Below are 15,536 nucleotides of genomic sequence, written 5' to 3'. Positions count from 1 at the left end.
TAAGATTTATTTATTGCCTGACCAGTAGTGGTGCAATGGAGAGAGCATCAACCTGGAATGCTGAAATCCCAGTTTCAAAACTTCAAGGACACCTGTTTGAGCGCAGGCTCACTTGACTGCAGGGTCCTGTCTTGAACATGGGATCGTAGACATGATTCCACCAGGGTTGCTGGCTTGAGCAATGGGTCATTGGCTCGGCTGAAGCCCACCCCGTCAAGGCACGTATGAGAAGCAATCAATGAACAACTAAAGTGACACAACTACAAATTGATGCTTCTCAATCTCCTTTCCTGTCTCTCTCTTAAAATAACAACAACAAAAAAATATATATATATAGTTTATTGATTGATTTTACAGAGAGAGGGAAGAGGGAGTGGGAGGTATCAACTCATAGTTGCTTCACTTTAGTTGTTCAGTGGTTGCTTGACCCAGCAAGCCCAGGGCTCTGAACCAGTGACCTCAGTGTTCGAGGTCAATGCTTTATCCACTGTGCCACCACAGGCTGAGCTTAACTTTATTTTTTAAAATTTTTTAATTTTTATTTTTTTTTGTATTTTTCCGAAGCCAGAAACGGGGAGGCAGTCAGACAGAGACTCCCACATGCGCCCAACCAGGATCCACCCGGCACACCCACCAGGGGGTGACACTCTGTTGCGACCAGAGCCACTCTAGCACCTGAGGCAGAGGCCACAGAGCCATCCTCAGTGCCTGGGCCAACTCCGCTCCAATGGAGCCTCAGCTGCAGGAGGGGAAGAGAGAGACAGAGGAAGGAGAGGGGGAGGGGTAGAGAAGCAAATGGGCGCTTCTCCTGTGTGCCCTAGCCGGAATCGAACCCAGGACTCCTGTGTGCCAGGCCGACGCTCTACCACTGAGCCATCCGGCCAGGGCCAGTTAACTTTATTTTTAACAGCTCTACTGAGATATAATTCACTTGGCATGTAATTCACCTATTTGATGTGTACAGTTCAATGATTATTTTTAGATTCACAGACATGTGCAACTGTCACCACAGTTGATTTTACATTTCATCACTTTATCACCGTCCTGCCCTCCATCCCTGCTCCAGCCCTAGACAACTACTTTCTGTCTCTAACAGACTTCCCTGTTCTGGACATCTTCTATGAATGGAATAATCTAATATGTTGTCTTTTACAATTAGCTTCCACTTAGCATAATGTTTTAAAAGTTCATTCCTATTGTAGTGTCTATCAGTACTTAATTCCTTTTTGTCAAGTAATATTCTACTGTATGACTATGTGACTATGCCACATTTGGGTTATTTCTACCTTCTAGCTACTATTTGCAATGCTATAAACATTCACTTATAAGTTTATGTATGAACACACATTTTCATTTCTCTTGGGTATATATCTAGAAGTGAAACTGCTGGGTTGTATGATAACTATAATTGTTTGGAGGACCACCAGACTGTTTTCTACACTGTCTGCACCATTTCACATTCCCAGCAGTGCATGATGGTCCTGAATTCTCCACGTCCTTGCCAATATTTATTAACTGACCTTAATGCTAGCCATCTGAGTGCTATCTCATGTGGTGTGGCTTTGATGGGCATTTTTCTAAGTTTCTTTCATGTGCTTACTGATCATTTGTATACTTTCCTTAAATAAATGTCTATTCAAATCCATTGCCACTTTAAAAGTGAATTATTGGCCTTTATATCATTAAGTTGGAATAGTTCTGGATACTACACTCTTATCAGGTATATAAATTGCTAATATTTTCTCCCATTCTGGGGCTTTTCACTATCTTGATAAGTATTCTTTGAGATTAACAATTTTTAACTTTGAAGTACAGTTTTATCTATTTTTTCCTTTGCTACATGTGTTTTTGGTGTCATGTTTAAAAATCCACTGCTACATGCAAAGTCATGAAGCCTTACAACCCTGCTTTCTTATAGTCTTATCTCTTACATTTCAGTCTTTAATTCATTTTGAGTTAATTTTTGTATATAAGGTGAAACTCTCATGAGCTCTTTAAAACTTGTTAAATCTTTACACTGTTCTAGGTTAGTAACAATTCACCCCAAATAAGAATGAAATGAAAAGTAAAAAAAGGCCTTAAGTTTCTAAAATGAGTCATGAACCAGAAAAAGATTACTTATAAATACATGTCTTCTAGGTTAACTTTTAATGACCTTCTTTTCTATAGGCCTTAGAGCTGGGGGAGAAGGAGGGAAATAAACACTGAATTAACTTCTTAGGAGTAAGAGTTAAATATATATTTATTTTTTATTTTTTTAAGGTATACTTAAGATTTAGAACATGCTTTGGCTACTCTATTATTTCCAAATATTTCTAAGTAAATCTTGATTTTCAAGACATTTTTAAGATAAAACAAGACAAGGAGGTCTTTTAGCCATTAGGGAATTAGTGTCCAACTCAGTTTGATAAAGCAAGACAAAATTACTTATATTTTAAGTGACTGCCTTTAAAAGAACATTAAAAATTTGTGTTGCTTAATCAATAAAATGGTAAGAATTATCTCTAATCTTTCCGAGGTTCCTTAAGAGGCATGGGTGCCAGTGAACACAGCTTTTATAGTAGTATGTGCAGAAAAAGTAAATTCAGCAACAATGGAACAGTGGTCTCATTTTTGTACCACAAAGGCCCCAACATCATCAACAACATCATCATCATCATCATCATCACCACCACCACACACACACACACACACACACACACACACACACTGAAATAGGGTCAAGAGATAACAACCCTGGATAAAGTCCATACACCCATTTTATAGAAAAGGCAAGGCAAATGCTATGCGTATCTACACAGAAATACATATCCTGATCACATTCAGCATACACGGAATGGTTTTAGGAAACTTCAAATGACAGGGTACTCACAGGAGAGAGTTTCTGAATAAGGTCATGGGCAACATGAACAAGATTCTTGTCTTCGTGGAGACATTTCTGAAACTTTTCGCTCTCCTCATCTTCCAGAAGATCAAAATCAGTGGCAGCATCCAATAAGGCCTGAATCAACCCCTTCCAGGACTTGAGGGCTGGCACCTGAGGTGCGACTGCAGCGCTGATGCCTGTTCCAATCACCAGCACAAGTTCCCCAGGCTTCTTACTTTTTAAGCTTGGAAGCAGCTTCCTAAAAAAGTCCAACACACAGGAGAGGATGGGAAACATGCAACAGATATGGAGCACATGAAGAGACTAAAACGTGGTTTTCAGCTATAACTTCTACAGTTTCAAAGATGACAAGTGTCAGTTTCTGACACCTCTCCAAAATAGCTTATGCAAAAAGACTGGAATACTGTGCCAGTGGCTGCTGAAAAACAAAGTCATATACCTATTCCAGGAATCCTAAGAAGCAATCTCTCTCTCTCTCTCTCTCTCTCTCTCTCTCTCTCTCTTTAAAGCAAGAGAGACAGGGACAGAGAGAGGAACAGATATGGACAAACAGACAGGAAGGGAGAGAGATGAGAAGCATCAACTCTTCGTTGAGGCACCTTAGTTGTTTATTGATTGCTTTCTCTTCTGTGCCTTGGGTGGGGAGCTACAGCAGACTGAGTGACTCCTTGCGCAAGACAGTGACCTTTGGGCTCAAGCCAGCAACCATGGGGTCATGTCTATGATCCCATGCTCAAGCCAGTGACCCCGTGCTCAAACTGGTGAGCCCACATTCAAGCCAGATAAGCCCACGCTCAAGCAGGCGACCTTGGGACTCGAACCTGGGTCCTCTGCGTCCCAATCCAAGGCTCTATCCACTGCGTCACCACCTGGTCAGGTCTAAAAAGCAATCTTAAAATCAATTTTCTCCTTCATAGTCCTCTCAATCTAAGAACTCCCACTAATATTAGGAAAAGTTCTGATTATATTACAGCTCAGTTGAGTTCTGATAAGTTGACTTTAAACCAACATTAAATTTCAAAGAAAATGTTTCATTTAGATTCCTATGAGAACAGAACTCCATACAAATTAAACAGCTACTGAGAAACAAAATAGGAAATGAAAGAAAGCCAATAAAAAATTTAAGCCAAATTTTGTGAACATTAAGACAAAACTGAAAGTGACTAAAACTGAGCAGGAGATAAACATGAGAACAGGTTTGCCTTCAGTTTGTTTAAGATATCCTCAGGCCATAAAGAAAGAAAGAGTAGCCAACAGAACTCTGAAAACCCAGGAAGAGCCCCAGGAACTCAAATAAAAAAATAACTGCCTTGGTTAGGTGGCTAAGTGGATAAAACACTGTCCCGGTGCAACAAGGTCACAGGTTTGATCCCCACTCAGAACATGTATGAGAAGCAATCAATGGGTGCACAACATAAAAATAGAACAACTAAGAATGAGTTGATGCTTCACTCTCCTTTTCTCTCAAATAGCAAAAAAAAAATTTTTTTAATTAAAAAAAACTATTCAATAGATACAACAAAAAGTAAAAACCATCCCTTTCTTACCAAGATAAGCAAAGACAGACCTCTGTCCTGAAGTTTCCATGCGAGACAGGATGAGCCTAAATTTTTGTGTTCTGTTCCCCACCTCCCTTCATTCTAGAGACTATAATAAAATATGTTTGAAATTATTCAGATACTTTTAATTTTTGCCAATGGCATGTTTTTTCCAAAAAAAATTATTTTTCTCAGCCTTTCGTCCAAAAAATAAAGAGAACCAGGATTAGCATATTGGCACAACTCAAGAAAGAACAATACTTTAAGCTTTGGGAAACCTGGCTTTAGAGAAATAACCTCTAGAATCATTTTCCTAATCTCCAACTCCGGCATTCAGTCCTTCAACAAATATGAAAAGTTTATAAAATACCAGAGATTACGATTGGCACTAGTGATGTATTTATGAACAATCGAAGTTCTTAATCTCAAAAGTTTAGTCTACTGGAAAAGACAGGAATAGATTTTAGAAGAAAATGATGAAAAATGATTTTCAGTTCAAGGGAATCAAGTTACTGAAGCATGCACAAATATACTCTCAGAAAATTTCTAGAAGAATTCACAAGAGCTATAAACAGTGGTTAACTCCGGAATTGGGGAGCAAAAAGATTTTTATTTTGCACTTGATTGTGCTGTGCTATTTGAATTTTTTACTTCATACATTATAGATTTGAGGTGTAACTTTTCCCAATTTAAGAGCTGTAGTTAAAAAGAAAAATGTAGCCCTGGCCAGGTAGCTCAGTTGGATAGCACCTCATCCTAGTAACCAAGGCTGCGGTTTGATCCCTGGTCAGGTCATCTACCAGAATCAACCAATGGATGCATAAATAAGTAGAATAACAAATCAACCTCTCTCTAAAATCAATCAATAAAAAATTTTAAAAACCCCACATGCTTAAAAAGAAAAATGTAACAACTTGGTTTTTATTTTTGTTTTTTCTTAAAACCACTAAATAATAGTAATTTTTTTAGAAGGCATAAGTTCAAAAGTCAAATAGGGAAAGTTAACAGCAGACAAGAGGTCGACAAAATCTCGGAAGCTGAAGAGTAAGAGCTGATGCCCTCTGTCGAACCTTGTAGAACCTTGGGACAGTTCAGGTATACCTGAAGGTAGAGGGGCCAGTGGGACCCAAAGGGGCAAATTCATTGCAAGACTGCACCAAGCCGTTAGAATTCGGAGATTGAGGCCTCGCTTCCAGAAGGAGTTGAATCAGAGAATTTTGAATTTGAGAACACTGTGCACAGCTTGGGGAGGGAGATTAGGTAAAGGTCTGTATATGAAATATAAGACTCTCCCCTGCCCGCTTCTCCAAGAAAACTCCCTCACACTGACAGTGATATTCCCGTACCCCATTCCCCATTCAGCCAGGAAATAGAACTTCCTTTTGGGGAAAATGGCCAGCATGAGAGAAAAGACCCCCCAGATGCTGGTGGGTGGGAGTCCCTCAGCTGTAGAGGGACTTCCATCCACAGTGATGCCCAGCAGTGACCAAGCCCCTCTTATGCACACAAGAATCTCCAACTAGCTTTTTAGGGTTTTCTCTTAAATATAAGCAGATAAGTAAGGGTCACCTTATATGTGGGTAAAGCCCCCAATATAAACATTTCACCAAAACAAAACTAGCAGATAGAATGGAACTTGGAGTTAACAAGAAACAATAAAGAAAAACTGAAAAGAAAACAATGACATCTACATAGTTTTTTAAAATGGCCTTTGTGAAAAATGAACTGAATGTTATAAAAAGAGATGAGCAAAAAAAAGATTTCTTGGAAATTAAAAATATAACAAATAAGGATCATAAGGTTGGATGATAAAACAAAAAAAATCTGAGAAAGTAGAATAATAAAAATACAAGCGATAGAAAAATATACAAAATCAGATTCAGAAAGTCTAACACCAGAACACCAAGAGTTCTACAAAGACAGAATAGAGAAAAACTATAAAGAAAATTAACAAGTAAGTACAAAAATTTATCTAAAGTGAAGTTATTAGTAGCCAGCTTGAAAGGTCACCTAATATTTAGACTCATATGAAGATATATTATGAAATTTCAGGTTACTGATCATAATAACCATTCTTCTAACAAGCTTCTCATGAGAAAAATGTAAAAAGTCACATAAAACAAATGACTAGGAATTAGAACAGGGTATGTATTATTTTGGCAGGAACATTTAGGAATTAGCAGAGAATGAGCAATGACTTCATAACCCTAAGGAAAATTTCCTATCTATAATTTGACACAGCCAAATCAAATAAATGTAACCATATAATAAAGACATTTTCAAACATCTTTAAAAACTTTTTCTATGCCTCCTCACTGAGGAAGTCAATGAGGGTATCCTTCAGCAAAATGAAAGAGTACACGAAAGAAAAAGACATGAGACCCAGGAAACAGGCTCCAATAGAGAGAGACGTCAAAGGAATTCTCAGGGTGATGGCAGAACCATGGAGCAGCATGATGAACAACCGTCCTGAGCGGCATACAGTCCAGAAGAAGAATCCATGAAACAAATGTAGCTAGTACATTACTGAGGTGTCACTATGTCCAGGAGACTGACTCTTCTCTCAAGAGTTTGAAGATAAATTGATAGGTACACAGAAAACAAAGTGAACAAAAAAAGAGCGAGAGAGACAACAATCTTTGATAACTTAGAGGGATAAATGGACAAGAACTGTAATCATAACACATTAGGCTCAACTATGAATGCCATTTATACAGGCATAGAATATAAATAATTAAAAACTGATTTAACCAAAAATGTGATATAAAACATGCTGGGGGCTGTGGGAAGCGTGTATGATGTTTGTGTATGTGCACGTGTGCATGTGTCCTCTGGGGGAGGAGACCCATGAGAGCAAGCCTAGCCCTCATCTCCCGTAACTATAGAGATAAGACCCCAACAGCAAAATGCAGCTTACACATAGTATTTAGAAATATGGATGTAAATATTAGAGAAACAAATAAAAAAGGTGAAAGTCATTTTCTGTGAGGAGGAGCAAGGCATAGCCTTTAAGTACTGAATTTTAAAATTACGTACATTTATAACCTTGATAAAATTTCTGTTAATTTTTGTTAACTACCATTACTATGTACCTCAGAGTCCCCTCCGCGTTTACCTGGGCTTTTTGGTGGGGGGTGCGCCATCACTGAAGAATCCACAAATGCTGTCTGTATCAGAGGCCAGGCTCCCTGTAGAAGCCATCGAGTTTCTAAAATTAATTAAACACCATGGACCACAATTAGATCTATAAAGTGTACCATTTAAAATAGCACAAACAGGCCCTGGCCGGTTGGCTCAGTGCTAGAGCGTCAGCCTGGCATGCAGGAGTCCCAGGTTCGATTCTCGGCCAGGGCACACAGAAGAAGCGCCCATCTGCTTCTTCACCCCTCCCCTTCTCCTTCCTCTCTGACTCTCTCTTCCCCTCCCGCAGCCAAGGCTCCATTGGAGCAAAGATGGCCTAGGCGCTGAAGATAGCTCCATGGCCTCACCTCAGGCGCTAGAATGGCTCTGGTCACAACAGAGCAACGTCCCAGATGGGCAGAGCATCGCCCCCTGGTGGGCATGCCAGGTGGATCCCGGTCGGGCACATGCGGGAGTCTGTCTGCCTGCCTCCCCGTTTCCAACTTCAGAAAAATACAAAAAAAATACAAAAAAAAAAAAAAATAAAATAGCACAAACAGTAAATTGTTTTAATAAGATGTACACCAGGGGTCTATAAAGAGATAAGACCTGCGGGCTGCATGTGGCCTCGAAGCCATTTATCCAGCCCCGCCGCACTTCCGGAAGGGGCACCTCTTTCATTGGTGGTCAGTGAGAGGAGCATAGTTCCCATAGAAATACTGGTCAGTTTGTTGATTTAAATTTACTTGTTCTTTATTTTAAATATTGTATTTGTTCCCATTTTGTTTTTTTACTTTTAAAATATGTGCAGTGTGCATAGGGATTTGTTCATAGTTTTTTTTAAAGTCCGGCCCTCCAACGGTCTGAGGGACAGTGAACTGGCTCCCTGTGTAAAAAGTTTGGGGACTCCTGATGTACACCCTAAAGGTGTTCTAAAGGTAATCCCTGCTTAACAGAAATACATTAATTAATGAGTGACCAAAACTCAATCTAAAAGAAAATAACCTTGCAATTATGACTTTCGTACTCCATACTGCCATCTTGCTGCTTCTGTTCCTGGAGGCTCCCTGCCACCACTGGAAAACCCCAAGACCAATGTCAACTCATGTCAATTACCAGCCACCATTTTGTGGAATATAAGAAATATTTTTTATTTCCCCATGAAATAGGCTTGGGGAAGACTGGAATAAAAAACCCCCACAGATAAGTGTGCTAATAACTCCCAATCATCCATTTAGTATATCAGCTGAAAAGAATTCACGGAGTCAAGAACAGAGCGATTGATACTGATTTGCTGATTGTTAGAAATTCCTGTTGCTAGACAATTGTGTCCTCACAGGCAGTAAACCATGCCTCTCTAACTAAGCACACTGTGATACACGGGAAAGGCATTATCAAGCAAAAATGTATGAAAAATGACCAGTTATGTTCAGGTAATCAGATAATTAACTGAAGTAAAGGAATTATGTATTATGGACTACAAGAACTATAACGAGAAGCTTTAACTGCTCAAAATTTTAGTAAACTTGCTAAATCTAAGAGCCATTAACTCTAAAATAGTATTTTAAATAGTATGTGTGTACACACAAACACAATATAGAAGACTATGTATTACCAGAGTTTTGGGTGTTTCATTATCTTTTATTGTCAATATTTTAAAAAATAATTTAGTAATTATTAAAAAGTTCAGTTCTATTAGAAAGCTTTTTCCTTTATTAAAATATTTTTGCCCTGACTAGGTAGTTCAGTTAGTTGGAGCATGGTCTCCATGAACCAGTGTTGTGGGGTCAATCCCTAATTAGGGCACATACAAGAATCAACCAGTGAATGCGTAAATAAATGGAACAAATCCATGTTTCTCTCACTCCTACCTCCCTCCCTCTCTCTAAAATCAATATAAAAATTAAAAAAAATTTTTTTAAAAGCTTGCTGATTTAATTTTCTGATAAATAGAAGGCTCAGTTCCTCACTTCAAGTTCCATCACACATAATGAAATTCTTCTTTGATATTGTAAGTCATCAGGAAAAGAGGAATCATAAAATCCCTGTCCCTTTAGTCAGATCTTTGATTCTGTAGATGAGAAAGGTGGGGCTCAGTGAAGACAAATTACTTAACTCAGTAAATCTTGCCTTAACTTAATAATCATCTGAGATGCCTGTTAAAAGCACATATTTTTCTTTCTTTTTTTAAAAAAATTATTGATTTTAGAAGAGAGAGAGAGAAGGGGGAAAAGGAGCAGGAAGCATCAACTTCTAGTTGGTTTGTAATTGCTTCTCATATGTGTGCCGTGACCAGGCAAGGCTAGGGTTTCAAACTGGTGACCTCACCATTCCAGGTCAATGCTTTACCTACTGGGCCACCACAGGTAAATAGGTAAATTTATTTTAGGGAAAAAGAAGAAGGGAGATAGAAACACTGATTTGTTCCTGTATGTGCCCTGACCGGTGTCAAACCCACAACCTTTGTGCTCCAGGACAAACCTCTAACCAACCAAGCTATCCGGCCAGGGCAAAGCATCTCTCTCTCTCTCTCTCTCTCTCTCTGTGTGTGTGTGTGTGTATGTGTGTGTTTGTGTGTAAAAGAGAGACAGAGAGACAGGAACATCAAACTATTCCTGTACGTGCCCTGACCGGGAAATCAACTGGCAACCTCTGCTTCAAGATGATGCTCCACCTATCTGAGCTACCTGGCCAGGGCTAACGTATATGTTCTTAAAAATAGTCTGTTAGCCCTGGCTGGCTAGTTCAGTTGATTAGAACATCATCCCGGTAAGCCAAGGTTGTGGGTTCCATCCCAGGTCAGAACACATGCAGGAATCGATCAATGAGTGCAAAGATGGGTGGAACAACAAATCAATGTTTCTCTCTCTCTCTCAAAATTAGTAACTTAAATATATATATATATATACATATATATGTATATATATATATATAACTTGAAAAAAAGTACACAAAGATAAAGGTATGTGCTTATTCTCTTTCCTTAAATATTGTTCTGTAAACCCACTATCTGAACAAATTACAACCATGTCATAAATACCGTGTAGTGAGAAAGATGGAAATAAAGTATAGAGGGAAATAATTTAATGTTTATTAAGTTTTAAAGACAGACATCTCAGGAGTGAATGCTCAATTTAGCTCCTAAAAGTTTTATTTACAAAGTATTATTTATATAGTACTTACCACATGCCAGGCACTGTTTATTAATTTATGTAATCTTGATAACCTTATGAAGTACTAGTACCCTATTTCAGAGATGAGAAAACTGAGGCATAAAAAGGCCAGGTGTGCCTGACCTGTGGTGGCACAGTGGATCAAGTGTTGACCTGGAATGTTGAGGTCGCCTGTTCTAAAGGCACATACAGGAAGTAACTTCTATGAGTTGATGCTTCCTGCTTCTCACCCCTTTCTGACGTAATTCTGTGTAATGCTTAATAGCCACCCCAAGACAGGCCCCTGCTGATGAAATCATGGTACTCACCTTAAGTCAGAAGATAAAACAAACTATTTTTTCTGGTGACAAGTACTATTTGCTACTGTCTCCCAACACCATGGATCTATTGGAGCCCTAGACCAGCTCTACCATTTTCTCATGGAAAATACGCAAGGTCATTTTTGCTGGATTCTCTTTCTGTCAGATGGTTAATTCTTTTTTTTTTTTTTTTTTTTTTTTTCTTTTTCATTTTTCTGAAGCTGGAAACAGGGAGAGACAGTCAGACAGACTCCCGTATGCGCCTGACCGGGATCCACCCGGCACGCCCACCAGGGGCGGCGCTCTGCCCACCAGGGGGCGATGCTCTGCCCATCCTGGGCGTCGCCATGTTGCGACCAGAGCCACTCTAGCGCCTGAGGCAGAGGCCACAGAGCCATCCCCAGCGCCCGGGCCATCTTTTGCTCCAATGGAGCCTTGGCTGCGGGAGGGGAAGAGAGAGACAGAGAGGAAAGCGCGGCGGAGGGGTGGAGAAGCAAATGGGCGCTTCTCCTGTGTGCCCTGGCCGGGAATCGAACCCGGGTCCTCCGCACGCTAGGCCGATGCTCTACCGCTGAGCCAACCGGCCAGGGCCAGATGGTTAATTCTTGGTGTCTACAACTGAACACTAAACTTCCTGATTTTTTTTTCTTTATGGATCAGCTGTTCTGAAGGTCCACTTCACATACATAATTTAAAAGAATTAAACATGGCTAACAGCCCCTAACAAGTTGTTACTAAAATGTTTTGGGTCCTTTATTGAGGAACTGAATGAGAAGTAATTCAGTATGCCCAGACTACATCTCCTCACACAGTCATTCTGCTGTCTAACAGGATATCATCATTTCTTCAGTCTAAATAATGTCTCATGTGATAAAATCTCACATGCACACCCAATGGCACCTAAGCACAAACCATATCTTATTCCTTGTAGAGTACTGCTTTGGAAAAAAAAATATCAGTTGTAGTGTTTTACCCTAAATATTAAGCCATTATTGCTAAAGAGCTTCCAAGCTAATTGTGAATTCTTAACATACATCAACTATTTCACACACTAATTTCATTATGTGATTACTATTTGAGTTTTCATTTTAGTGGGGACATGTTATGTATAGCAGAGATGGTAAAGCTTTCTGTCACAAGAAAACAAAGGCAATTATCTGTGGCAATGTCTTCATTACTCCAATTACTGTAAAGCACTGAGAAATCCTTCAAGGCCAATAGAGTTCAGCAAAATAACAGCCAGATACTTGGTAAGTGCTGAGAAAAGTAATAGCAACCTCATTAATTTTTTTTTAATTCAGTGAGAGGAGGGGAGGCAGAGACAGACTTCCACATGTGCCCTGAGCAGGATGTACCTGGCAAGCCCACTAAGGGAGTGATGCTCTGGCCATCTGGGGCATTGCTCTATTTGCTCAGCAACCCAGCTCTTCCTAGCACCTGAAGTGGAGCCCATGGAGCCATCCTCAGCGCCTGGGACCAACTCGCTCCAATCAAGTCATAGTGGCAGGAGGGAAAGAGAAAGGAAGAAAGAGAGAGAGAGAAGCGAGAGGGGGAGTGGTGGAGAAGCAGATGGGCACTTCTCCTGTGTGCCTTGACTGGGAATTGAACCTGGGACATCCACACACTGGGCCCATTCTCTACCACTGAGCAAACCAGCTGGGGCCTCATTAGTAAATTTTTAAGATCTAAGTCTTCATGTAAGATGGGACACATACTTTGAAACCTGTCAGCTTGGCAAGAAATACAATGCTTATATCTGGTGGAAGAAGGGAAAATCAAGGCAAGTGTTCTAGGAAAATTTCATTAGGAAATACAAAAAAAGGACAAGCAAAAAGGGTCTGGCACGTGAATGAAATGCCACCTACACAAACTAGAGGACTTAAAGATCTGACACAGCAAAGAAGGCCAGAAGCCCTTGCTTTCAAGGCATCATGGTGACAACCAAGGTGGTACAATCTGACACTTTCTTCCATTTAAGAATCAGAGTGAAGTTTCCCTGCCTGAGTTCCTCATACTGATCTATGAATCTCTCCCTCTAACTCCAGCAGTCTTCAGCTCAAACAACTGACAGGCCAGAAGGAACTCAGAATAACCACTTTGGTATATGGGTGGATGCAATATATATCCAGGAGAAAAAGTTCTAATAATGGCATTTGTGCCTGGTAGTAAAAAGCAAAAGTGTCCTGGCTGGATAGCTCGGATGGTCAGAGCATTATCTAGAAGTGCAGATGTTGCCAGTTCAATCCCTTGTCAGCCCACATACAGGAACATATCAATGCTTCTGTCACTCTCTAAAAATCAATAAAAATAAAAAAAAAGAAGGGCCTTGGCCGGCTGGCTTAGTGGATTGAGTGTCGGCTCAGTGTGCAGACATCCCGGGTTAGATCCCCGGTCAGGGCACACATGAGAACAGACCATCTGCTTCTCCACCCCTCCCACTTCTCCTTTCCTCTGTCTTCCCCTCACATCCAGTGGCTCAATTGGTTTGAGCAATGGCCCCAGGAGATGGGGATAGCTTAGTGGATTTGAGCATCAGCCCCAGATGGAGGTTGCTGGTCGGGGAGCATTCAGGAGTTTACCTCCCCTCCTCTTATTTAAAAAAAGAAAAGCCTGACTAGGCGGTGGTGCAGTGGAAAGAGAGTCGGACTGGGATGTGGAGGACCCAGGTTCGAGGCCCCCAAGGTCGCCAACTTGAGCATGGGCTCATCTGGCTTGAGCAAAAAGCTCACCAGCTTGGACCCAGGGTCGCTGGCTCCAGCAGGAGGTTACTCGGTCTGCTGAAGGCCCGTGGTCAAGGCACATATGAGGAAGTGATCCATGAACAACTAAGGTGTTGCAACGTGCAATGGAAAACTAATGATTGATGCTTCTCATCTCTCTCTGATTCTGTCTGTCTGTCCCTCTCTCTGACTCAGACTCACTGTCTCTGTAAAAAATAAATAAATAAATAAAATTAAAAAAAGGAAAAAAAAGGCAAAAGTGACTAGCTTAAAAACGTGGTATATTTCTTGCTTTAAAAGCTCCCTGCCCCTCTGAGCACACACACACACCCCTGTTTTTAAAAATAAAAGTGACAGGAAACAAGACTGGCTTATTTCTCTAGCCTAAACATAGAAGGGTTAACTTCATTTTCTAAGAGAAAAAGATAGTCATCCTTTGACTTGGAAGAAATCAAATCCCTCTAATTGTGGCTTTTGGGCTAATTCCAACACATCTGGTTTTTTACAACTATGTGGGTAGGGAGGAAGGAAAAGATATTCAGTATAAGCTACTACAATAGAGCACCAACAAGCACATGAACAAATAAACTATACTGCTCACAAAAATTAGGGGATCAGGGAACGTGCAGCTACTCTATACTTGTAGCCTTTTGTCTAGTGCATTTTCACCAATGAAATGTTCATTTACAAAATCAAACAACTTTCTCTGACTTGTCATTTGCTTTTCTGATGTTCGTGTTTAATAAAAAAGAATCAAATGCTTTCTTTTATCACTTCATATTCATTTTGAAATATCCCCTAATTTTTGTGAGCAGTATATATAAAATACAGGAAACTGATTTCTTTTTTTTTTTTTTAAATTTTTTTTTAATTTTTTTTAATTTATTCATTTTAGAGAGGAGAGGGAGAGACAGAGAGAGAGAGAGAGAAAGAGAGAGAGAGGAGAGACAGAGAGAGAGAAGGGGGAGGAGCTGGAAGCATCAACTCCCATATGTGCCTTGACCAGGCAAGCCCAGGGTTTCGAACCGGCGACCTCAGCATTTCCAGGTCGACGCTTTATCCACTGCGCCACCACAGGTCAGGCCGGAAACTGATTTCTTAGCCCTAAATACAGATGTCCTTGAGTCATCTGCCAGACAGAGTGCTCGCCTTAAGAATCTACTCTTAAAAATCAGTATACATTAGTCAGTACTCAGATGCTTGATCAGGGATTTTTGCCCACCAAGGGACTAGGGAAAGAACAGCGAGGAATTCTCATCCCCATAAAAGTGGCACCCAATACCAGAAGGTGTGGATTAGGATATCAAAATTTAGCATAGGGGCCTTGGTAGCTCCTGCTATCCCAATAATGCATTGTGCAGACCCAATTACTTGGAAAACAGATAATCCTGTATGGGTAGACCAACGGCCCCTTTCTCAGGAGAAACTTAGGGCAGCTGCTCAATTAGTACAAGAGCAGCTACAGCTTGGGCACATTGAACCATCTAATAGCCCATGGAATACACTTCCATATTTGATCTTGTCGCCTCCTGGATTATCAAGGGGCATAGGTGACCCTTACAGCTTATAGGTTTTGAGCCTCAAAATTATTGTTGTTCCTTTTTAAAAAGGATCAACAACAATGGCTCTGGGAAACTTCCACTAAAGGGCAAATCGCTTTTGCAAATCAATGGACTTTATACTGACACTGTCAACTTAAAATCAGCTCAAAGACTAGAATTATATGCCATTATCATGGCTTTTCAGCATTTGCCATATTCCCCTTTTAATCTATATACAGACAGCAAATATTTATTTAT

The 15,536-nt window shown here is 40.2% G+C and overlaps 1 protein-coding gene across 6 annotated transcripts in view; it reads right to left on the bottom strand.

Annotated features, from left to right (window-relative positions):
* FAM118B (family with sequence similarity 118 member B) overlaps positions 1-15,536 on the bottom strand; it is a 66,705-nt gene that overhangs the window by 25,471 nt on the left and 25,698 nt on the right. For all 6 annotated transcript variants that reach the window (XM_066259673.1, XM_066259669.1, XM_066259671.1 and 3 more), the window contains 2 exons: positions 7,541-7,633; positions 2,873-3,125 (listed from right to left, as the gene is read on the bottom strand). In XM_066259673.1, the coding sequence (XP_066115770.1) occupies positions 2,873-3,125; positions 7,541-7,626 (339 nt within the window). In that variant the 5' untranslated portion in view covers positions 7,627-7,633. The remainder of the gene's footprint in view (positions 1-2,872; positions 3,126-7,540; positions 7,634-15,536) is intronic.

Source organism: Saccopteryx bilineata, chromosome 2, assembly GCF_036850765.1.
Source record: "Saccopteryx bilineata isolate mSacBil1 chromosome 2, mSacBil1_pri_phased_curated, whole genome shotgun sequence".
NCBI lineage: Eukaryota > Metazoa > Chordata > Mammalia > Chiroptera > Emballonuridae > Saccopteryx > Saccopteryx bilineata.
The sequence above is the reverse complement of the archived record's forward strand: the minus strand, read 5'-3'. Positions and strand labels throughout refer to the sequence as shown.